The 24,515-nt window shown below is 42.1% G+C and overlaps 2 protein-coding genes and 2 long non-coding RNA genes across 7 annotated transcripts; all 4 read right to left on the bottom strand.

The window, feature by feature from the left end:
- Positions 1-764: 764 nt before the first annotated feature.
- LOC136530599 (uncharacterized) lies at positions 765-6,511 on the bottom strand. Of its 4 annotated transcripts, none has more exons than XM_066523324.1 (5): positions 5,880-6,511; positions 5,458-5,558; positions 5,075-5,145; positions 4,627-4,723; positions 765-2,124 (listed from the first exon to the last, which is right to left on the bottom strand). In XM_066523324.1, the coding sequence occupies exons 3-5, from the start codon at positions 5,092-5,094 to the stop codon at positions 1,417-1,419; spliced, it is 825 nt and encodes a 274-aa protein (XP_066379421.1). In that variant the 5' UTR covers positions 5,095-5,145; positions 5,458-5,558; positions 5,880-6,511; the 3' UTR covers positions 765-1,416. The 4 variants fall into 4 exon arrangements, with proteins under 4 accessions (XP_066379421.1, XP_066379422.1, XP_066379424.1 ...); XM_066523325.1 differs by having other exon boundaries at positions 5,891-6,511; XM_066523327.1 differs by having other exon boundaries at positions 6,027-6,511.
- Positions 6,512-10,026: 3,515 nt separating this feature from the next.
- LOC136530595 (uncharacterized) lies at positions 10,027-12,990 on the bottom strand. Its single transcript, XR_010777819.1, has 2 exons — positions 12,792-12,990; positions 10,027-12,527 (listed from the first exon to the last, which is right to left on the bottom strand). It is a non-coding gene; the product is annotated as an uncharacterized lncRNA (long non-coding RNA).
- Positions 12,991-13,696: 706 nt separating this feature from the next.
- Positions 13,697-14,638, bottom strand: LOC136530593 (uncharacterized). Its single transcript, XR_010777818.1, has 4 exons — positions 14,556-14,638; positions 14,076-14,460; positions 13,937-13,992; positions 13,697-13,829 (listed from the first exon to the last, which is right to left on the bottom strand). It is a non-coding gene; the product is annotated as an uncharacterized lncRNA (long non-coding RNA).
- A 287-nt stretch (positions 14,639-14,925) lies between these two features.
- LOC136530596 (uncharacterized) lies at positions 14,926-21,746 on the bottom strand. Its single transcript, XM_066523316.1, has 13 exons — positions 21,731-21,746; positions 21,523-21,615; positions 21,344-21,439; positions 21,191-21,262; positions 19,970-21,079; positions 19,691-19,828; positions 18,167-19,594; positions 17,366-18,071; positions 16,135-16,288; positions 15,725-15,995; positions 15,525-15,627; positions 15,369-15,448; positions 14,926-15,023 (listed from the first exon to the last, which is right to left on the bottom strand). Exons 1-13 carry the CDS (start codon positions 21,744-21,746, stop codon positions 14,926-14,928), a joined length of 4,365 nt encoding a protein of 1,454 aa, XP_066379413.1.
- Positions 21,747-24,515: the final 2,769 nt, after the last annotated feature.

Here is a 24,515-nt window from a genome sequence, read left to right as displayed (position 1 = left end):
GTGAGCTGATGGTGTAGCAGGCATCCTCGTTGTAGACTTGCGGTTTACAACATCAAAGCTCAGTGTAGACTTGTGGTTGGCGTCATCTTCTCATTAGGTCGCCAGTGCAGAGCGGTGGCGGGCTCCCGGTCAGTTATAGCACTCCCTAGATCGAGTTAGAGTTAGGAGTGTCGGACGCGTGGCTAAGCTCATGGGAAACGTTGGTTTCCATGATGCACCGAGTCTCCCATTTAAGTTATTGTGATGTGTAATAGGGACGGTAAGCATGAGTTGGTTGGACGTCCTCTATCAGGGCGCTTGAGTGGCCGGGACTTGGTCCTTTAGGCCTTGTCGCGAGAGATTATTCCAACATTAATCCTCCTCTAGTCTAATACATATAACCACTCTTCAATGAAACAACACACTAAGACCAAAGAATTACAATATATTAGTTAAGTGCTATTGAACTCAGTGACTACAGTTCACCATTCCATATCTCAAAATGATCAATCTTAATCTTTTAAAGAGATGGTTGCATTAATGGTCCCCTTTTACTAGAGTCGAAGCTTTGCCAATAAACACATTCTGGCCACATGATACTTAAATATTTGGGTGGTAAGCTTTTAGTTAGTTGATCTGTGAGCATTTCTTTTGTAAAGGACGTACCCAGTACAGAGAACTCTCGCTTTATACGAGGTCTAAGGAAGGATGTTAGTGGCAAGCCTTACCCTCGCCTGTGCAATGCGAGGAGACCGCGACTCGAACCCGAGACCTTGACTTTCACAACATGCTACTAGAAGTTAGTGTGTTTGGCGTCAAAAAAGAAGTTAGTGTGTTTGGTAGCACCGCTTGACTTGGCACTGGCATAAAGAATTGCTGGCAAATTATCACAATATAAGGTTACTCGTTTAGATATGTTGTTGACCACTCAGTCCAGGAATAAAGTTCTTCCGCCATTGTGGCCTATCGTGTTGCTTCAAATAAAGCTATGAATTCTGCATGCATTGTTTATGTTGCAATAATACTTAGTTTGGAGCTCTTCTACGAAATAGCTACCTTGATAAGGTGAAATAGCTACTTGATTTTTTTTAGTCTGGTTGAGAAAGGCAACAAGCATCTTAGACCAGCTACAAGAACACAATGACACACTAATCTGTACAACTAAAACATTCATAACTATTCCGTCCACACGTACTACACCAAAGCCGCTCGCTCCCATGCATCCCCGGGTGTGATCCCGTGGCTTCATAGTTTCTCCGCGCGCCGTGCGTCCCACCGCCAAATATAAGGAAGGTAATCACCGCCATAGAAGGACGGTAGATCGGCCTACTATTCATGCGTCTATCTGCACCGCTAGGTGGGGCCACATTGATCCCACGATCGCCCAGTAGGAAAGATTGCAGCGAGACACGTTGATCGTGGATCCTGCTCCCTTCCTCATACGATCCGTGGCTGCCTCGGTCTCCTCCGTGACAGCGCAGGAGCGCACGATACCCCGGCCCCGCGACTCGTCGCTCCACTCCCCTCCACGGCATCGCTCCCCTCCCCTCCGTGACACCCCGGCCCTCTGCAAGCCGCCGACCACCGTGGGGGACCACAACTCCCCCACGACGCCTCACAGCAGGAAGGAGCCAGGCTACTGCTCGATGCCTTTCCCTTCTCCCACCTCCTGCTGACGAGCCCAGCCACCAGCAATCCTGCTCCCTTCCTCATGCGATCCGTGGCTGCCCGCTGACGACCCCAGCCGCCAGCAAGGTCGCGGCTGCTCGCTGACAAGCCCAGCCGGTCGCATCGGCCCCCTGCTCCCTTCAGTCGTTCCCCTACCACCGAGCCACCACGCCCGGCCGGCCGCCGACGCTCCACATTGATCGCGCCCCACGTCCAGCGGCCGCCAGTCGTCATCGTCATCGTCATCGGAACATCCACGGCAATCGCCGGCATAGGGCCCTGCCGTCGGGGCGCTGCCGCCTTCGCCGGCGACACCCGCAAACGTGTTGTCGGCGTCCTCCTCGGCACCTCGCCGGCGACCACGTCGTCAGCGTCCTCCTCACCACCTCCTACCGCAGCTCCGTCGACGTCTTCAACTCGTACATCGGTAAACCTCCCAGGTACCTCGCATCTCAACTGTGGTGGTGCTGATCGACTCTGAAAATGTTTGAACCATAGATGCATTGTCAGTGAATTGACAAAATAGGCAGTGTTAACAAAATATACATTTTACGTTTGGAGTACGAAACTAGGCCAATGGCATGAAGCTGTTCCATTATTCACAGAAACTGAAAACTAACCCATGCGTTGAAAACAACAGATCGCAAAATAAATCTAAAACTTTCAAAGAAATAGAAATTGATTAACTGAGAGATGGACATAGATCAGGCTTTGTTGCTTATAGCTTCTTCATTCATACCCCAACGGGAATTAGCAGGATTGATCAAGCCCGTGTTACCCAACAAAGAAAAAGAACTCAATTTGGCCATGAGAGCATTGAATTGCCGCATGTGTGATACCTCACAAGTAGTTTTGGAGAAACATCGGCATTAATCATTACTGCTCTACTATGGAGAAGTTTCTTACTATGGACCAAGGCAATACATTTGAAAACTCTATGCACAGTTAGAAGGGCAAACACAAATTTTCTGCATGGCGAGATCAGATTCAGATGGGAACCATTATGTTGGGTCAGCATAGTATAATTGAGCATAGCCTAAGGTTGCCTGCAAAATGCACTTCATCTCTAAACAAAATACCTTTGTTTCTAATTGAGGACAGTTTGAAATACTGCACAGATTCTATGAACCTGAGCACATCACTACACATAATAGTTTCTGTTTAGATATATTAAACTTCTTCAAAGTATTCCCCCAGAAGTCCTTTTTTTTCCTTTTTTAAATAAAGCATACCTTGCCTATGTAGATACTTACAAAATTCTATGGATGTGGAATAATAGACTGATAGAAACATAATTTTTCGTTGAATATAGCAGAAGTTATGGCTTTCTGAATATTGCTGATCTTTACTGTCAGCTCTGTCATGCCGGGCTCAGTTTCGAACATTAGTTTTCAGTGTCATTTTATAAGTTCTTTGAAGGCAAACTGGTCCAACATTCTATGGATGATCTACTTCACACTCTCTCTCTAGCGGAACTCACCATGGTTGATGGATGTATTTGTTTTCCCCTGAGTGAATTACAAATTTAGATGTCTGAACTATTATCTGAACTTTTGGATGTTTGTTCGGGATACCAATATTGTATTGTTCCATTATCTCTGTTTGACTCTGAAATCTTCTTGTTACTGCTATACAGCAGCTTTGGAGAATATCTCATGTACTCATTACTGCCTTGGTTATATCTCTGATAACCTATTATCTTTTGGTTCAGATGGAGCTGGGCAAACTGGGATGTTTTAGAGCTATATATGTTCTATCTGTACATCATCAATGTACTTATGTACATATATTGTTTTTCATTTGAATTTTGATCTAAGATGCTACAACCTTGCAAAAAGAATGAAATTCAGAAACTGAGTTTGCCGATTTTCCAATGTGAGTTATATGTGAAATTACTTAGTGAAAGCTATTTTGTCTTGCATGGCCAGTTATATGCAGTACCTATATTTTTGAGATTTCAGTTCTGCAACACATTTATAATAATTTCTAGAAGAATATCATTATACTGTGATCATGGCTCATTACCTATCTAGCATGATATTCTCTATCTGTGAGACCAGTTGCAATTGTCATGCGGTTTCAGTTTTTTTATTCTCAGTGATAAGAGCCTTTTTTCCCTGAATTTAGGGCTGTTTGTTAAAACAGAGCTTGAACTTGATTAGTTCTAGGAACAAGCAGTTAATCTATTGCATCTGTGTATGCCATGGAAAAAGATTTCAGTCCTGTTCATGTGAAGGTTCAGTATATGCAGCTGAAGCTCTCCATTTCAGTCAGTGGCCAGTTTCTTGCAAGTGCTGTCCATGATCAGAAAATTGCATGATCTTTTGTCCAGCACCAGACTTGCAGAAATTCAGAATGTAGCATAATGCCCGTGCTAAGGTTTTATATCTGGATGGTAGCATCAGCCAGGTGTGCTGTATAAGTGAGGGAAAGAAAAATCTTGACTTGCTAGAAATTGGTAGTACATGAACTGCAATACTATAATAATTTCATTATAGTAGCATTTGTACTGCATATGCAGCTAAGTTGTGGCTCCCTCGGATCAAGGCTTTCAGGCTTTTAAATCTCCACTTCTGCAGGTGTGTGTGCTATTTGTCCTCATTCCTATTTAAATATTTTTTGTTGGCATGTGCAAAATATCTGAATTCCCTCATAGATTGGTTCTAATGAAAGGCCTTGTTTTAGATTTTCAAACTATGCAGGCTTATTTTTATACATAGTTCTGAGTAATGTGTGGCCTCGTTTGCGCCCAGGTGATGACGCAAACTGCACCTGATCCTTACTAGGAGCTCACGCCGATTACTGCGAGTGGAACGGAAAATTTCTTCTAATGTAGTTCTTATTAACGTTCAATCAAGATACAGGTAAGCATGATCACTTATGCTACTATCATTTTTCATATATACGTATATTTGATTCTCAATCATGTACGTAAGGTATTATTGAGATAATGCATCATTAGTATTACTCATTACTCACCCATTGAGTAGTCGAGATGTCGCTCCACCTATGTGTCACATCTGATAGTAGATCTTTTAGTGTTGTTCCAAACGTACACCAAAGCAAGAGTGATTGGCTGTAAAACAAAAATGATTACCATTACCAACAATGAAATGTAGCAGTGCCATGATGGGCTAAGAACAGTTCATAAATGAAAAGAGTAATGCAGTGGACAAAATCTGGAAAATTGCAGAGATACTGAGTAGTATTGCTTGACATTAAAGGATGATCTTTTACATAGACACGCATGCAATTATGCTACTAAAATACAGGCTAAATGAACCACCATTACTAATGGTAGAAGCATCATTTGAGAAGGCAAATAGCATACTAACTAATTAATCTGTATGCACCCTAACAGGATGGACAAACATTGGTTCATGGCAAATTCAGTCATACAATTTGAGAAGGCAAATAGCATACTAACACCTGGCAGTTTGTCTCCATCAGTGCCAGTAATGAACAAATTATAGCACCACTACTTCCAACTTTCCATCACTACACAACAGAAAAAGTTTCATTAACAGTGTGTCTATAATGAAATCTTATGAAGGAAAATGCATTAAAATACTGACCAGAAGAACAGAATTGGTGTGATGCTAAAGACAGACTCTAAATTAAAGTGACAAATACATGTTGATATCAGCGATCAAAGGAGTTGCATAAATGCTGGAACTAACTTCAGTCTGCCATCTCAGCAGTAGTGCCGCAAAAAAATTAATGTAGCATTTCTCAAGGTGATAAATATTATTAGTCTAAACTGTAATCAGTGCTCTAGAAAGTTAGTAAACTGCATAAATGGTTCCTTACATTTGAATGGCACAATACAGTTATTCCATTGCTGAATTTTTGAAATTTATAAAGCATCTCAACCTGCAGAGCTGATCAGCCATGAAGTCCACCACCACAACCTGCCAACATTCAGAAACCAGTCCAGTTTGGTTCAAAAAGATCAAGTGAGCCAAGGAATACAGATTGCTTCCTGTCAAAAAGATCAAATGAAATTCTCTATTTATGGTTTCAATAATACACACTCTTGATTCAAGGGGCTAACCTGAAAGGCAGAGTAAAAGAATTATTATCCAACAAAATTTCCTAATTAACACTTCCTATCTTCTATTCTAAGTTACCAAGTGTATGATCTGAAATCCTCAAAAATTTAGTGCATCTCTTTTATGGTCCTAAATCCTCAAAAATTCATTGATGCATACAACATCAGCAGGGCCACACACCAGGGCCTCACCGGCGGTGCTGCAGGCACTGAGGCAGTGCTTGGAGGAGAGGGACGAGGAGCAGCGGTGGATCTGCCCGTGCACAAGCAAATGGAGCTTGTGGTGAGCTCGAGCGGCAGAAACGGAGGGGACACGGCAAGGGGCAACCTCGAGCAGTGCTGACGGATGACGCGACGCAGCCGGATGCGAGATCGAGCTGCAGCGGAGGGGACCACGGCCGGGATCAGAGGAGGGGGAGCAGCCACGGCGGGATCGAGTGGCGGCGTCCGAGGGGGCGAATGAGGGGCCGCGACCGAGGGATGGGGAGGGGGCTTGGCCGATGACAAAGAAGGACCGACACGGAGTGAGAGTGACTGAGCGTCCGAGCTAGGCTAAGGACGCGTTTGGCGCTGCTCCTGGCGGCTCCGGCTCCTCACCTCGCGGTACTGTAGCGACACTGTAGCAGGAGCCGTTTCGGAAATCGAGGCGCAAAATGAACTGAAAAGAAGCCGAAAAGAGGAGGAGCCGGCGAAGCCACGATTTCGAGCTCCGCCGGCTCCGTGCTACAGTACATGAACAGTACCGGAGCCGGAGCCTCCCGGAGCTCCTCCAAACGGGACCTAAGAAATATTTTAAATTGAATATTGAACGGCAAAGAAATATTTTAAATTGAATATTGAACAAGCACAACAAAAAAGACTTAAATTCAATTAACCTCAGATTCTGCAGGAAGAAGACAAATATTTATTTTGGTATTGCACAAGGAAATGCTCATCTTATTACCCACTTCTATGGAATAAAAAGCCACATGTCCAACTCTGCCTTTTGCATAGAGACTATCCTGTTTAGCTCCGGACATAATTTTTACGTTCAAGTCCACATAATCTTAATTGTAGAATAGATTCTAAAACATGTATTGTGAAACACAAACTTGTTATGATTATCTTTCCGTAGCACTTGATTCCTAAAAAAGTGCAAACTTATCTTTCGCGTATCGTAGGCATGAAATGATGCGACGATTGAAGTTGATGTTTTAGTTTTGCATTCAAATTTAGAGTTATATTTTAACTATCTATCTTTCGTGAAGACTTATGTAATATTGATTGGAACATTATGATTGCGGTATCTATTTTAGATAATAATATAACACACGCTCATACATATGTTATCGTGGTATTATGCGTTTCCGTTGCAACGCACGGGCATTTACCTAGTGAATGTTTAAATATGATATAAACTAGAACCTGCAAACAAACCACTAACTACAGGAACTTAAAAAAAACTAGTTATCATTCAAACTCTGAAAACAAATTATCAGATGTCTCCGAAGAGACAACTCTGAAAACAAATTATGACCTAAATCAAACGGACTCATGAACTGGTGCAGTGCCATCATCCTGAAACCATGGTTTTCATGACAACTTTTGCTATCAGGCGAAAACTATTTTTTGAGAGGCCTATAATACCAATTTGCGTCACACCGACACTCTTTTGAGCAGTACACAATACACAGGAAGCTCAGTCTGTGACGCACCAACAGATAAAACAGATCAAGCTTAACTTGTGAGTTGTAACACACTGACAGACACAAACTGTTTTTCAGAGGTAGGCTACACATAATCTGTACATAAGTTTGCGTGATCGGCTGGGGCTGGCTGGCTGGGCTGGCTGGCCGGGCCCCCTCACATGGACATTATTCACATGAACCAGCCAGTAGTACTTCTCTCTCACATAAACGAACCAGTAACGATACGAACCAGCCAACCGAACAGGCTGACTGAATTGTAATGCTTCTGCTGGCTGAATGGTCTCTGAATTGGATAAGCACATTCAAAATAAAACGCTGTAGTTCCCATGTACTTTTAGATTACACAACACACTCAGTCCATGTACAGCTGTAGTTCCCATGTACATGGTACTGCAAGCCCATTGAGCCACGTATATGCATATATATACTACCATTCCAAGCTGAGGCTTTTGCAGCCTGATAAAACTATTAAGTGGTTCAAATAATAGTGATGGAATATGCATGCCTATGCCCTATAGTACAATGGTTGGCATCTGATGCCCATAGCGAGTTTCAAAACATCAGATTTCCCATAAAAGGGGAACAATCTACTATATATAAAGAAAATGAATCTGCGTCATAGGATTCAGACTGTCTTAGCAAACAAGCTTGCCTCAGTATTTCATCAATGCTATGTGCACAACATATATGATTGAGCATCTGTCTTCCACTTGTAGTCGGTGAAGACTTGCCTGAACCGGGTCATTCATCCTTGTTGAACATAACCTGCACTTGAACATTATGACGTTAGATATCATACATATGTTGACAGGTCCAAGTAAATGCATCCTTCTCGAGTGAAATAATTTCTAGAAAAGGATTGCACTTCTAACAATCTTCAGATGCTTAGTGCTGATTCAACATGGACTCATGATCTTTTGTAATCAAGTCAGGTTGTTAAATATATGAAAGACATTCGCATTTAATTTCACAGCTAAAAGATGGGTCATGTGACAAAAGAATTTACATGCTGTAAAATCAAGAAATGGTCAAACACAGTGAAACTATCGCGCAATGCACCCAATCAACGACTGTACTAACAAAAGAAACTAAGAAAGCAACATACACTAGTAGAATTTGTAAACAGAACAATCCACGCTATAAACACTGACAGAAATACAACGCAGGGAGCAGCAACATGAAAATGCTCCCAGATTCTAGCATCGAGGAGAGGATAACCTACACTAGGAAGATCTAAAACAAGCATGTCGATCATCTACAACATTAAGAATTGTGGACTCATTGTTCTATAAAAGATAGATTGAACAAAGATTTGAAAAACATACCATTTAATAGCTAAACCAGAAACACCTTAAGCATCTTCCAGTTTCCATTGGTGCCTAAACAAATTGGAAACAGAAGTCTTGCACAGGCAAAGAAATATGTGCCAAACCATATGGGCCACAGATAACTATATATGGAACCTAACATCCAGATATTTTCTGTTTCAAAATTTAATATTTCGGATTTCAGATATTTACAGCTGCACAATTGAACAGTTACAACATTAAAGATGCTGAATCAAAGATATGGTCCGAAGGGGGAGGGCATGTACCTTGAGCAAGGAGAGCAACAACACTAAACACTAAACAGAGACTTGAATAATGGGTTAGAAAATGCACCTGGGGCCAGCAAGCAAACACATACCACATGCACGGACCAAAACAAATACATCCACACTCAGCTTACCATGATACACACATCCTGGGCACCAGCAAAGTGCAAATTATTTTTTTGGCTAGCCGTGCTGGATGGCGGACCGATTGGCCAAGAGAGGATTACCTCACCCAACCCACTGCCCCTTGTGTGATCAAGAAGATGAGACGGTCCAGCATCTGCTTACTACATGTGTCCTTGCTCGAGAATTTTGGTCACGGATTCTGACTCCTTTGGGACTGCAAGATTGGACTCCCACAAGGCGAGAGAAATCATTCGCTGATTGGTGGCGAAAAGCAACCAAGAGAATTCCAAAGGAGAAGAAAAAGGGGCTGAACACAATGATCATTATAGGTTCCTAGATCCTTTGGAAGCATAGAAATGCTTGCGTTTTTGAAGGGTCTCACCCCTGCATCACCAGGACGCTTGAAGAGTTCAGAAACAAATATCACCTTTGGTGCTTGGCAGGAGCGCGTGGCCTGCTCACGCTAGGTCTGGGTCACGATGTTGGGCTAGGATAGATTACATTGGTTTAGTTGGTTGGTGTTCTTTGTGGTCAGGTCTCATCTCTTTCTTAGTTCCTTTAGTTTAAGTGATTCGATGTATTGAAACAACCCCTCTCATCTCTTTCTTAGTTCCTTTAGTTTAAGTGATTCGATGTATTGAAACAACCCCTCACAGTCCGGCCAGGAGTGAGGTGGTGGTGCTTGTAAGGGGCTAATCCTTTTCGCTCTATAATGCAATGATACGCAGATCTCCTGCGTATTCAAGAAAAATACACACATCCCCTTGAATTTTCATCGAGCTCTTCTTTCAAATCAGCATTGTGAAAAAACGATTGTTCTAGCAGCCTGCAATCAGAATTAAGCCATCTTGATCAACCAGGAGCACCCTACACTGTCATTCTCCAAGGCAATCAAACAGAAAAATCCTTGGCAACCACAATTCACAAAACAAGTAAATGTTTCCATAACCAAAATCATGAACACCTGTCACCTTACATCTGTATTAAATCGCAGGTGGTCACAAAATGTGAACCCCTGGCATGTAAGATCGAGTATCATCTAACAAAACCAGGCCATGGTGTGACTCTATGATCAATTTCCTACCCTGTTCAGCCAATACAGCATGCCCTAATTCCTTCTAAAAGAGCAAGAACAGATTAGGTAACAATTTCCCCAACTGGTTACAAGCCGCCATTAACCAGGTGCCCTGCAATGCCTCAGCAAAAGCAGTACATGTATGGACTGCGTGCACTGAATGGATCCTTAGCAAACCAAATCATACTTGCCAATGCCATTTGATTGCTATTACTTGGGCATAATATGATGCATGTCTCAAGCTTCTACCTTCTCATAGAAAAGAAGGAAAAAGCCTCGCACTTGAGAACTTCGTCTAGGGAGACTTCTCTAGTGCTTTTATCATTTGTACGAAACCATGAGGAAGAGCTATTGCTCGTCTCCACCTCACTGACAATCCTGCTTTCTCTCACATAAGCGACAAAGTGCCCCCATGTTATGGTCCTCCAGCAATGCTCAATGACACCAACTAGACGATATTTGGCATTATCTTTGTCCCCAGACCTGAAGGTTTGCAAAATAATAATTCAAAAGGTCATGCAAACAAAATGTTAGATTAGCTATCAGCATCACTAACAAGAAAATACTATCAGATTAGCAGTTTTGGCATATATCAAGTAACTACATGATTCCAAAACATGAAACAGAATTAGTGTGACACAGTACAATTGTATTAATAGTCAGTTCATTTCATTTTTTATGCGCACAGAAAGGGAAAATAAAATCCTTAGCTGTTCCATTTTGCGGAAAGGGATCACGTAGCCATTGGCACATGTCGCATATCACCTCTGTGTGAGACCCAACACCACCAGTCAGGCAGTAACCACAATTCAATTAGACTTCCCAATCAGCGTGCAATGGAAGTACCGGATGCTAGTTGTCTATTGTCGCATTTTCACATTACAGTCAGATACTGAAAAACATGTAACTAATAAACTATAGAAATCTTTGTTCTGCACCATTTTTTTTTTAAAAAAAAAAATCAGACCTTTTTCAACACTAGTAATATTTCTTTGCATATACTACAGAGGTCACACTTGGGTCACCAGGAGTGACAAAAACCCAGCAGAAACAACACAGAAAACAAAAGAAAGCCAAGTAACAAGAGACAAAGTGATAAATTATTAAGAACTCAAACAAATTTATTTCTAGCAGACTACTCCAGGACAGACAATGGCAACTGGAAATTCTTTTAGAGACATAAAAAACTATATCTTATTCAATCTTTCCTAAAGATACTGAACAAACTATGAAATAAAAAGTAGCTATTGCAAATGAGAAACTTCGAACTGCACAAAAGTAATAGCTATTCCAGTTAAAAACTTCGAACTTGGTTCTTCTCCCACTTGGTTTGCAGTATTTTCCAGCTCTACTTGAGTTCTGTCCTGATTTAGCGCGCTAGCATTTTTGTTATCATGGCACTCAACAGGTTGCTCTTTTACTTCACTTCTCTGTGATGGTCACGTTCAGATCGGGCCATCAAGTGATGTGCTTCCACTGATGTTTGCCACCATTTATCTTCTATCTTTCCTTCGGCAGGTAAGGGCAAGAGAAAGCAAAATCTTTTCAGCACGCTGGTCCTTCCCATTGTTCCTTTCATCACAAAGCCTGTTTATCACAAATAACACAAAAGACAGAAAGTAATAAACGCGGAAAAACATACCACAATGCAACTACTTAAGTATGAATACATTGTGGATTCATTGTTTTATAAAAGATAGATTGAGCATAGAATTGAAAAACATACCATTTAATGGCTAAACCAGAAGCGCCTAAAGCATCTTCGAATTTCTAGTGGTGCCTAAACAAATCGAAAACAGATTGTCTAGCAGAAGCAAAGAAATCTGCACCAAATCATATGGGCAACAGAAAACTATATTATATATGGAACCTAAAATCCGTTTGAAAACTTAGTATTTCAGATTTCAGATACTTTATAGCTGCATAATTAAGCAATACGACATTAAAGATGCTGAAAATAATCAAAGATAGGGCCGGGATTGGGAGGGAATGTACCTTTTGAACAAGGAGAGCAGCAACACCTGTAATTAAGCAACTAAAACAGATACTTGAAGAATGGGTTAGAGAAGGCACCTGGGGCCAGCAAGAAAACACATACCGCACACACGGACCAAACCTAACACATGTCCATCTCCGGAGGGGGAGGTGGGAGCTGCTCCGCTGCCGCTGCGGGCGCCAGGTGCTGCGGCGGCGGATCGAACGTCACGTGGTACTCCCCATACACGCGCATGTAGTAGCGGATGAACACGCACGTGATGAGCGTGCACGTGATGAGTGTCGTGGATGCGTAGCAGAGGGACTGCACGACGCGGCTGACGAGTGTCCAGAAGCGGGCCTGCTCACCGTCTGTGTAGAAGGAGAGAAGATTGACCATGATAAGCAGATAGTGGATCCCGACGCAAGCGGCGAGGAGGTTCTCCCCGGTGCGGCCCATGCCACCGAACACGCAGTACACGGCGTACGGAAAACGCTTCATCTTAATCGGCGGCCATGGCCGCTCCTCATCCTCCGCCACCGCGGGTGGGGCCGGAGGAGGGCTCGGCATCGCAACGGGATCCGAAGGGGCGACGATTCGAGAGGAGAGGGGATTGGGCGAGGAGGGAGGAGCACCTGCGGACATCAGGCGAGGAGGGAGGAGCATCAGATCGAGATCGAGATCAGGCTGCGGGAATCGAAAACTCTGGGGATTGCTCTGGGAGGCGATGCCGATGCGCTACAGGGTTTTATTGCCCGAAAGATGAGTTTTGTGGCGTCGCGTATCCTTCACGCGCCAGGCTGGTGGCTGCTGGAAGCGGAAGGAGAGCGGGCTTTTTTTCACTAGTATGGCGGCGCGCGCATTCGCGCGCCCGTAGGAATTGCTTTTGAATGTAGTTGTGGAAACCGTTTTTTATTGTCGGTACCTGCTGGTTTTTATGGTTTATTTTGTAACATAGATATATTTTTAGGAAATTTGCGAGGTTTTGATTCTCTGTGGATCATGGTACTGGTAAGAAAATAGAGCTGCGACAGTTGTCTGATAACATTTTAGCATAACTTATCTAGGATTTACAAAAGGATGATATAGTTTCATATACAACTGGAACATCAAGATTTCATAGCGACAGTTCGAGCTGATACATCCATAGTACGTGGTTCCCATAGCTATGTCTAGATTACAGAAAGGGCAAATAGTACATAGAAGCTGATGCATCATAGGCTGATGCATGCAGCACAGAGTTCGATGCATTGTAGTTCGATAATTTACATATAGGTTTGACTTCTTTGAACAGCAGTCTTTTTTGGGACGCAAAAGCTTGTTATATGTCGACAATCATCTTCTTTGTCACAGACATGACAAATAGCACATAGAAGTAGATGTTGGCTTACTCCAGCGAGTGGCTCTCTGCATCGTCTTCTGGTTTTTTTTTTGCCTGGGAAAAAACCAGTTAGCACTATACTCGGTATCTATGTTTAGAGTTTGTCTGTACAGATGTTCGGACATAAAAAGATGGTAGGTTAAATTTCTTTAAAGCATACTTCTTTGATTTTGATTCTGAGGAGGATGGACGTGGTTGTTTGGCACGCTGATCTTGCTGTGTGTCTGTAGCTTCGGCCGAATCAGTGTCGCCGAAGAGCTTCTTGCGAGCACCTGTCCGTGTTGTTGGTGACCTTACATAAATTGGGATTGTTTACTGATTATGTATATTGCTTGTAACCAGTATACATGTCTCTATCTACTGCGGAGTTTAAGTGTAGAATGGTGGACTATTATGTACCTGTCGACATCATGTTTGGAGGCTTCATGTTCTAGCTCGCTATCATGTGCTGGAGTCTGTAAGACGAAAAAGTTGGTTAGTGGAGTACAGGTAGATCAGCTGGAATGGTTTTGCTAAAGAAGCTGTAAAATTTGCTTACCGATTGTTCAGCGGCCTCAATCAGAAGCAGATCTGCTGAATGTTCTGGACTCTCAACGATTGGTGTTGGGCTTGTTGTGTGAGGCGGGTGATACTGAGATGTTGCCATGACCTGCAGCGGAGGGCGTTTCGGTGGCCTGTCTAAAACTGCTTTGACCTGGTATTGCCTTTTTTTCATACTTTTGCACGATTCGTCAGTAAGATCAACTGATAACACATATGTCTTGTTAAGTATGTTGTTCATTGCCTAAGGCAATCCTTCTTTTATATGCAATGGGTTCACTAATGCCTGGCACTCTTTTTGAATTATTTTGGTTGCTTCATCATCATATGCAAAGAAGCGTGCTTCATCTGTGTTATCTTTTGCAATAAATGATAATAGGTACCTGTAGAAGTTATAAATAACGAAAGGTGTAGATAGGTTGGAAAATATTCAGTTAATTTACGGACTGGAAATGGGAAAAAAATACTGAAAAGCTACCTAGGAACTGTTGTTGTGCCTCCACACTTTGGGCATCTGTAGGTACCATCTAGCTGCTGATCAGCTCTTTTTTTGCATGGCTTGAAAGACATGTACCACCAGTTAGTAGTGTTTGTGATAGACACAATTGTTACTGCAACTTTGTACGGCCCTCTTTCCTGCACGGCAGCAAGTAATTCAGGAGTTTTTATACTCTAATAGTTTCTGTTTTTTTTACAGACTTGAACAAAAAAGCTCATATGGCATTGCTGAAAGAGCCACCAAATTTGGCTAGAATATCTGTAACAGGGTGCTTTTTAGGAGGACGAGTTTATAGGCTTCTGTTGTTTACTTACCATGTCATCAAAGGGATCAATATGGTTCAGGTCAGCTATAGTTCTTTCTGGTAGCTGAATGTCTTGGACCGAAAGTGGAACTGCCTCTTCTTCTGGTGCAGGTTGTTCGATGTAGACTGGTGTATCTTTGAACCTGATGATAGAAAGCATATTAGTACAAGCGCTCAGGCATTTTGAGTTTTTTTTTCTATTTGGCCTGATGTCCATTTGGTTATACCTGGAGTGATAAGCACAGGCATCTGGAATGGTAGGGTTGAAATAGTAAGTGCAAGCTGAGCTTCCAGTTAGGCATGTTTGATCTGCAGCAGCAAGGAATAAAATGGTTTGTAGTTCATGTATTTTAAAGCTATGCTAGTCTTCAATGTATATGTAAATATATTCAGAAATGTTGAGACCAATCTTGAAAAGAAGGCTGTACCATTGTTTTTGAAATCTTCACGCGGTATACAACCAACGACAAGGCAAACAATAAGATTACCAGCTGCAGCATCGTATATGCTGTCGATACTAAAATTTGTGGCATGTTCACCCCATAGGGTAATCTTCATAGTATTTTCGCTGCATCAAAGTCGACTATCAGGCAATAGGATAGAAGCAATGTTATTTAAGTTATTGTACGGTAGGCGATATATACCTTAAATCTTTAATGTAGATTTCTCTTAGTGTTTTAGCCTTTTCCATGTTCTTAGGAACAAATGTGTGAGCTGCTTCATACCTAATGAGATATCCAAGGACATCTGGTAAAAAGATTGATGCAACCTTATTAGTTAGCAGATCTATATAGTATGTCTAAGATAAATCTATGTAGAAACGATAATTGATCAAATAGGTCACCTGTCAGGTTGAATACGACCCGCGCTGGTCTAATGGCTCGTAATGGAGTGATTCTGTAAACGTACTCTGGAATTGAGTGTGGAGGATTCTGAACAAGCTCAACTGTTGTGTAGTCTGTAATATCTATCATGAGGTTCTTGTCAACTGGTCTGTAGCTTTTTTTGGCATTCTGGACGACGAATTTCTTAACAACATAAACTTTGCCAACATTGAAAAGATATGCTTTGCCATCGATGAGGTCATCTGAAATTTCAGCATATATGGCATTTCCCTGTCATTGTAGGTACTAAGCTGATTAGATTGCATGTCAATGTGTAGGAGCTACTGTTTCTGATGATTGTAAAAATGTGATTGCTATGTTTAACACAAAGATAGTATTGCTTTATTTTGTAAAGAATCAGTATCAGTACCTTTGCGTCCGCCACAACCATCCCAATGTATTGAGGTGGACCCTGTCCATTGTTTTCGTAGTGAATCCACTTCCTCACGACTCGAACAACAATGGCATGTGAATGGCGTCCTTTTTCTAGCTTGTCTAGAAAGACTGGTTCCTGCATGATGGATCTGACACACAAAGAGCAGCAATTTATAAAGCTATTTATGCGTACATATATTGTGAGGAGAAACCAGATGCACTGAGGCACAGTGGTGCAAGATGTAGAGCCAGGGATGCAAATCATGAGCACCAAAAGTTAGCTTTTTTTCGCTGGTGTTTACATAGAAAGGTACAACTGCATGGTGCTACTACACACCGATGCATATGGTCAGTGCTGATTAAGCCAAAGCACATAGGCATGGTTTTCCAAAGCAAATACATACATGTACCTATAGCCTCATTTGTGTACTACATAAGACTATACCGGTAAATATTAGTAGGACCAAATGTGGGGATACTGATGAGACGTAGGCATGAAGGCCATTTTAGGTACGAAGTAAGTATAGAATGATTGTGCATTTAGTAGCTAAGGCAGATGCTGAAGAACTTCCTTGTATACAATGTTTCTTGTCTCACTGGAAGGATTGCCATCATTATCTTCTATGTAGATTCTGAGACCTTGTTTTGTCGTTACTCGCGAAACAGCTACATAGAGCTGACCATGTGTGAAGACTGGTTTTTTGAGGTAGATGCCAACAGTTGATAATGTTTGTCCCTGACTTTTATTGATTGTCATGGCATAGCAAACTCTTATAGGATATTGGCGTCGCTATAGAACAAATGGCCACTTGTTACTTTTGAGAGACAGAGTAATTCGTGGAATTGCAAATGTTTGATTTGCATGGCGGCCATTCATAATTTTGGCCTCAATTGTCCATTCTCCTATAGAGGTTACAGTCAGCCTTGTACCATTGCAAAGGCCTGCTCTTTGATTGAGATTACGCAACAGCATTATAGGAACTCCTTGTTTGAGTACAATTCGATGCTGTGGGAAGTTATTACCATTAATTGAGTTAAGGAACTCAATAGGATATAGAAGATCATATGCTTCATGTTGAGCAGTGGCTTTGGCGATAGTATCCGAACTGAGGTATTCTTTTTCTCTGCCGTGAACTAAGGGAACCATGTACTGATTTATTGTATATGCGAGTTCATTTGTTGGAGCTAGTATGGCCCTTTGAGAAAGGTACAGAGGGTCTCTGTACCTGGTTTCAAAGTTAGGATATACTGACTGTACAATGGCTGCAAGTTTATCCTCACCAGGCACTATGAGCAATTCTTCAGGTATTGTAATCCAGCTTGTTTCATCTTCTCCATCTTTTGAAAAGGAGGGTGTTTTACCTTCGCCAATATCTAATATCCATCTGCTGAACAGGGCGACCTCCTGCTGTTGGCGAGCATCATTTGGCGAACACACCAATCGCATGTTCTGATTTAAGCTGAGCACCTCTACATGAGCCCACAAGCGTGAGGTGATTATAGCAGCACTGATGACGTCTTGTTTTGTACCTCCTTCAACTACAGGTAAGATCTGCCTGAGGTCCCCTCCCAGCACGACCACCTTACCACCAAACGGAATATTTGCAGCTTCAGGTTTTTTTACTCTTTCTATGTCACGTAGTGTGCGGTCTAATGCTTCAAAACATTTTCTATTAGCCATAAGGGCTTCGTCCCAAATAATAAGGCTTGTAAGTTCAATAAGCTCTGAAAGCATGGTGCCCCTGCTAACATCACAGATCATATCATCCTCTACTTCACAAGGTATTCTGAATCTTGAATGAGCAGTCCGTCCCCCTGGCAAGAGCAGCGCCGCTACTCCGGACGATGCCACAGTAAGAACAATTTTTTTTTGTCCTCTGAGATAGTTTACTATTCGATTCCATAAATATGTTTTACCAGTTCCCCCATATCCTGATACAAAAAAAAACCGGGCTCATTCTGTTGCACTCTGCGGACTATTTTATAGAAGGCATTTCTTTGATCTTCATTAAGGAAAGTAGCTGGACTGTTCATGTCAATCAATGGATCAGCAGGATACGATAGCTCTTCTTCGACAAGGCGATTGTTTTGAGCAGGATAGTCAGCATGTGTCTTTGGAGGTAAGCTGAACTCAGCTATGTTCCTGCCACTCTGAGAAAAAAGAGTGGAAAGCTCATCCAGAAGGTAATCCCTAGCTACTGAATCAGCTAACACATAATTAGGATCACCAATCATATCTCTGTACTGGTAGATGATATCGTCGGCTAGATGGTGCCAAATTTTTTCGAAGAAAGTGTTTTCATCACCAACTTCACAGAAAAGTATCATTGTGACAAATAAGCTACGAAGCTGTGGTGAAGTAGCCCAAGCTGCTGCTTCATCGAAAGCGTTGTACCATTCCTGATCATCACCAAGAAGGCCGCGCGACATGCACGCCTCTTTGAATGTACGATGATATGTTCGGTTGTGGAATCTGAGATGGTCATAGCTTGTTGCACCCTTAACTGTTAGCAGCAACATGCGAAGATAGTAGCGATCTCCAGCTGATGGGTGTACATAGTGAAGACGGCCTATCTTACCATGCTGTTGTTTCCGCTTTGTCCACCTTCTATCTCTTTGATCCCATATCCATTTGGAAGGAAACTCAGGATAGGTCAATGCTCTAGCTTCAGGAAAAAGCTCGTTGCAGACAAACCACTGAGTTAACATTGTTCTTTTTAAAAACTCGGTAGACACTAATCTATCCATCTTTGCTCTAGCACTAAAAGTTATGAAATTCTCGTTTGGAAGATGTACAGGCATTCTTTCTACTGCTGGATAGTGTCTATGAATATCATATCCAAACATTCTCCAACATGCATCCTGCTCACAGATATATCTACAGTCAAGATATTCTTTTATCTCATTTATAGTCTTCGTTTCATCATCATACGGCGCCTGCTGGGCTCTCTTGACTCGTTGTAGATAGGCCTTGCTACAATCAGCTCCTTTGGTTACATACTTGAAGAGGTACTTGATGAATGTAGTTTTATTGCACCACTCAACATTGATGTGTGCCTGATATTTTTTAAGGAGGAACATGTTATATGGAACAACCCATCTGTTATCCATTTGGAGGCGTCCTTTGCAAACAAAGAGATTGTTCTCAGGTCTCTTGTACACAGCAAAGCCAATAGAACTAACTGTAGTTGCAGGCTGGTATGGTTTGGGAAAATGCTTGGAACACTTATTGTTCTTCATGCATGGACATCTAGGATTGGTTTGACCGCAGGGTCCATGTGTCATGTGCTCTGCAACAAGAGCATAGCCTAGTGGATCATTTTTTGGATCAGGCACTTCTGCAGATACATATTTGTCTATCATCGCAGAAGTCGGATCAGATGTATCTCTTGAAGTCCAAAGGATTATGTGCGCATGTGGAAGTCCGCGTTTCTGGAACTCTACAGTGTGGAGCACTGCATTTGAATAGGGCATATTTAGGATCTGGAAGAGCTAGTTGACAAATGGATGTAGATAGAAAGAATGGTTTTTCTGTCCGTAGACGATTATACCTGCGCTGGAAGGTCCAAAGGGTTTACCACATCTAATATCATGCAGAAGTTCTTCTAACTTGATGTTGAACACTCGGACAATTATATCATTCCTATCAGTTGGTGTCTGTCCAGGCTCAAAGATAGCCTCATAAATCTCTAACCATTTAGGATTACATGTAAATGTAATGAAGAAATCAGGGGGACCGTATTCTCGGCAGATAGCTATACCATCATGATAATTTTGTATCATATAACGTCTACCGCCTGTATATGATACCGGTAATACGGTCATTTTACCAACCTCACTTCCTTGTTCGGAACCTCTGCTAATAGCATCACAGATTCCTTGAATACTTTCCATTCTGATATCAGCCTGGTGATCCATTATATATTTGAGCCTGTTTTCATCGACGCAGGCCCGGGCATCAACCTTGGCCTGAGTTGATAATGGTCCATAACATAAATAAGGATTGGGCTCATTTCTTCGATAGTGGAACATATAGCAGTAGTAATCTTGCATGGTTAGCTTTACATGAGCATTCTTTGCTGATTGAGTGGCACCAGTGTATAAAACACCGGTCTGCCAACCACGTTCAGCATATGGAAACAATAGAGGATACTGAAGCGCCATGAAAGCAGGATGCAAAGCAGAGATTTGATCTAGATCTCCTGTCTGTTTCTGCACAATAATGTCCCGCTGAAATTCTTCACAGCTAAAATCACCAACCACAAGCATGGCCAATTGATCTGTAGCTGGTAAACTGTACTGAGGCGGATCTCCGTTTTTTGGACCAACAATGCGAATGACAAAATCTTCAGTGTCATTGCCTGCAAATCTGTCCCTGGCCATTCTAAACTGCTTTGCAAACAAATTATGTTCATCCAACATATTAACTAAAGATTGTACAATAGTAGGATCTAGATCTGATGCTATTGTGTCTTCGCTTTCTAATGAGGCAATTCTGTTCTCAACCTCGGCGGATGTATCATACACATATAGCTGAATAAATTTCGGAGGGCGACCATGTGGAGGTATCAAAGAACCGATGCGGTGATGAATCTGTCCACAGATTTTAAACACCGGAGGCCCCCTGCCATCATTCATGGTTCGATCTATCTTGGCTCCCATAGAGGAGAATGCAAAAAGACAATTGTAGCGTCTTATATTCTTCATAAACTTGTTAGAGACCGATCCTCCATCAAATCTTGCCAAAGATGCTAAGGGTTCAGGCCTAGGAAGGAACGGAGGAATAACAATTCGTCCTCCTTTACAGCACTTGTTGTAAATAGGTGATCCAGAAGAGGTGCGGGCCTCTTTACCAACACTTTCAGCGTTCCAGAAAACGGCTTTGCAGTTAGAACACTGTTGGGCCGGTGGTCCATGGTATGATCTTCCAGGATAAGAAACTGGTTTATGCATATGTAAGAGAGAATTAAACATAGATGAGGTCAGCATCCTTAGGTAGGGCTGGTGATGATGGAAAAGATAGACGTAGCATACAAAGGTACGGCCATTACCTTTAAGAGCCTCTACGAAATCATCATCGAACTGAGCACACTGTAAGGTAGCACTATATGCTGAGGCTGCACCTGTAAACAGGGTATAGGAGTGAACCATATTGTAGGGCTAAGTCACGAAACTACAATTTGCTGTAGGGCCTGGTGCAGTACCTCCCCAAATACGACGATGCTGCTTTAGGAGCTTTCTCCTCTTCTGCCTACACTGTGCTGGATCAGTACTTTGAATAGGATATGACGAGTTATTTCCTGGTCGAAGGACAGAATAGGTAAGATGAAGCTTTATACAACATTCTTGCCTCACATGAGGTTATACACAGTAGGGTACATACGTGGTGTTGATCGGCGGAACCTCGCTGTGGCAGCAGCAGAGGTGCGTATATCCACCGAAGCATCCACTGAGTAATATAGGTAGCCACTGTTAGCTAGCATAGTACAGTGAAATAGTGAGCCCACTGAATATAGCAGCGGTCACTAAAATCGTAGATATGTAATAAAAATAGAGCACAGTCTACATACGTGTTTGCTGAGCAGGCATACCAGTTTGATATTCCATAGACGATGAAGGCTGTGCGTCTTACCATGAATCTAAAACAATGAACCCTTTTTTTTGGAAGAAGCATTTGGAAAAAAGAGTATGCGGTGATTATGGGGCTGTAGCATACATTGGTTAACCCAGAATAACAGCGCGCAAACAATCTGATAGTACCAGGGAATTGGTATAATTCATGACTTGATGCAGCTTTTGTGTGCGCTGTACTTGATTCTATAACAGTCTAATATACCCAGTATGATACGCATGATTTTGTTAACATGAACTGGAGAATCCAGGGAAAGAGTACACAAACAGGCCATTCATTTACGTGCATTTTGTTGCTGCTATTCATGGTTTTATAAGAGCGTAATGTAGCGAATATGTTTGACATGAGTAATGGAGAAGGCAAAACATTAGTATATGAAACAGGCAAGTTCAGGTACAGGCACAAATACAGATGTATAGTAAGTTTTTGTTGACACAGTCAGAGTGGTAGAAGAACGATAAGATTCCAAACGAGTTTATAAAGAGTCAAACTGGGAGCGGAGCATACAGTGCGGAATGAAACCAAACTAATTACATGGAGATGAGAGGTACAATATGGATGTATAAACAGATCGACGCTGAATGAGGTGTAACTGAAGTGACTTTATTTAGACTTCTTATACTTAATGGTGCGATGCGTACAATGAAAGCAGGAAAGAATACATCAAGGCTGAGAAGAAATTGAAAGTCTACAAACATGCTGACATTCAATCTGGCGACAGCACGCTGAGTTCATCTAACAACTGCTGCGCGAACGCCGCAACAGCCGACAATGGTCTAACATCGTGACTGGGCGCTGCCACGATCAATCTAGCAAGCTGAGCTCCTCTATTTGCAATGCAGAATAGATGGCGAGCTAGATCCCTATATAATTGAAGGGCATGGACACTATAATCAAGAAGAACAAATCCATAAATCCCCTGTAGAACTATAAGAGCCTGCAATGCCGCAACTTCGTAGGCCACGGCAGGATCCACAGCAGGCTCAGCCCAGAAAAAGAGTGTTGTTGAGGGTCCCTGGACCATACCGGGGGCCAAATCAACCTCTATACCGTACATATCTTTCCCATCCTGTACCATTTCATGTATATAGGATACATAAGGTAGGCAGCACCGGTGAGCAACCTCTTGCAACATAGCTACGTAGGACAATTTGATAAAAAACATATCTAACACACGGAGCGAAAGTAGCACTCCAAATGTGAGGACACTTTTTGGGTTGTCGCCTCTGTCTGCCAGGTACAAATATGTAGGGCCTTTTAAAAACAGAAGTTAATTTAAAAATCACTTTGCAAATTTTTTTTTTCAAACTAAAAACAACAATGGATCTTCGGACTGTTCCAACAACCGTACGCGTCCTTTGAACGATTTTGCAAAGGGGCCAGAAGAGCAAGGGAATATCAGTTTCATAACATAGCACAAACAATGAGAAAACAAAGAAACATATATACTGAACAACGCATATAATACCTGGACGCGAAGATAGTCCAAGCACAGAGTATCTCAGGTAGGTCGATATCCAATTGAGCACCAGGAACAACAATGGCAGCAATGTTCGACCAATGACAGCTCTGAACAACAATGATGCAAACCTGCGTCAAAGAGTTTTGCGACGAAGGCATGAGAACCACGTAAATAAACCGATCTATCTATAAGCAAACCTAGCAGAACAGATATACAGAAGCCGCATTAGGGTAGAAGGCATAAAGTGGCACGGAGTCGAGAACGTACGCATGCAATCAGTCGAGTTCAGCGAAGCAGGCGAGGTAGGAGCAAACAGCGGCGTTGTCCCTGAGCGAACAATGATGCGAACCTGCGTCAAAAAGTTTAGAGCCGAAGGCATCAGAATCAGGCAAATCAACTGATCTATCTATAAGCAAATCTAGCAGAATAGATATACACAAGCCGCATTAGGGTAGATGGCATCGAGTGTAACTGGTAGAACATCCTGATGTTTTAGATTAAAGCTGTCGCTTAGAATTTGGAGGCCTTGCAGGTGGCTGTTTCTTGACAAATTAATATCAATTAAGGATTGATTTGTATCACGTGGTAAATGTACATTGGGTCTGTTACATCTTGAATGACATCAAATTGTATGGTCTAGAAACCAGTTTTTGAGAAGTGAAAAATGAGCTCACTATATTTTTTGAACGAAAGCCTACGTGGAGCGCTCACATGTGATAGCTGACAGCGTACCCAAGCTTGTACACAAGCTTGATAGTTGACAGTGTACACAAGCTTGCACACAATGTAGCTATAGATAAATTCAAGCATGGTTTCACCAATCCCTATTTATTTATTACCTTCTTATAATGTCAATTGTCTAAACAATCTGAATGCATCTGCGAGATATTCCCTTTTTCTAACCACATTGGCAATAACCGCGGGTTATACTGGAACGACACTAAAAGGACGAGGCATCAAAGCACGCCTCGTTTTCTAGTCTTTTTCCTATTTCTAACTACCACGCCTAATGATAGCATTACTATCCTATTGCTTCTTTTGTAAGACTCGCTTATGTCTCTTTTTGTAGGTAGCTGTGGATTAGAGTCCCCTAGCTATTTATCAACAAATAGACTATGATATGTATCGCTGCTATAATTCTTGTCCATGTATTCTCCCGCCTATACTACTTTTCAGACTCTCTCTAAGCGTAATACCTATTGGAGTCTCCTGGTTCAAGACGTCACCTCCTCTCCCTCTCTCATTTTTCAGATTCGTCTCTCTGTTTTCTCTCCGAATCTGT

The sequence above is a fragment of the Miscanthus floridulus genome, unplaced genomic scaffold, assembly GCF_019320115.1.
Source record: "Miscanthus floridulus cultivar M001 unplaced genomic scaffold, ASM1932011v1 fs_15_2_3, whole genome shotgun sequence".
NCBI lineage: Eukaryota > Viridiplantae > Streptophyta > Magnoliopsida > Poales > Poaceae > Miscanthus > Miscanthus floridulus.
Note: the sequence above shows the minus strand (reverse complement) of the source record. Positions and strands in the feature narration are given on the sequence as shown.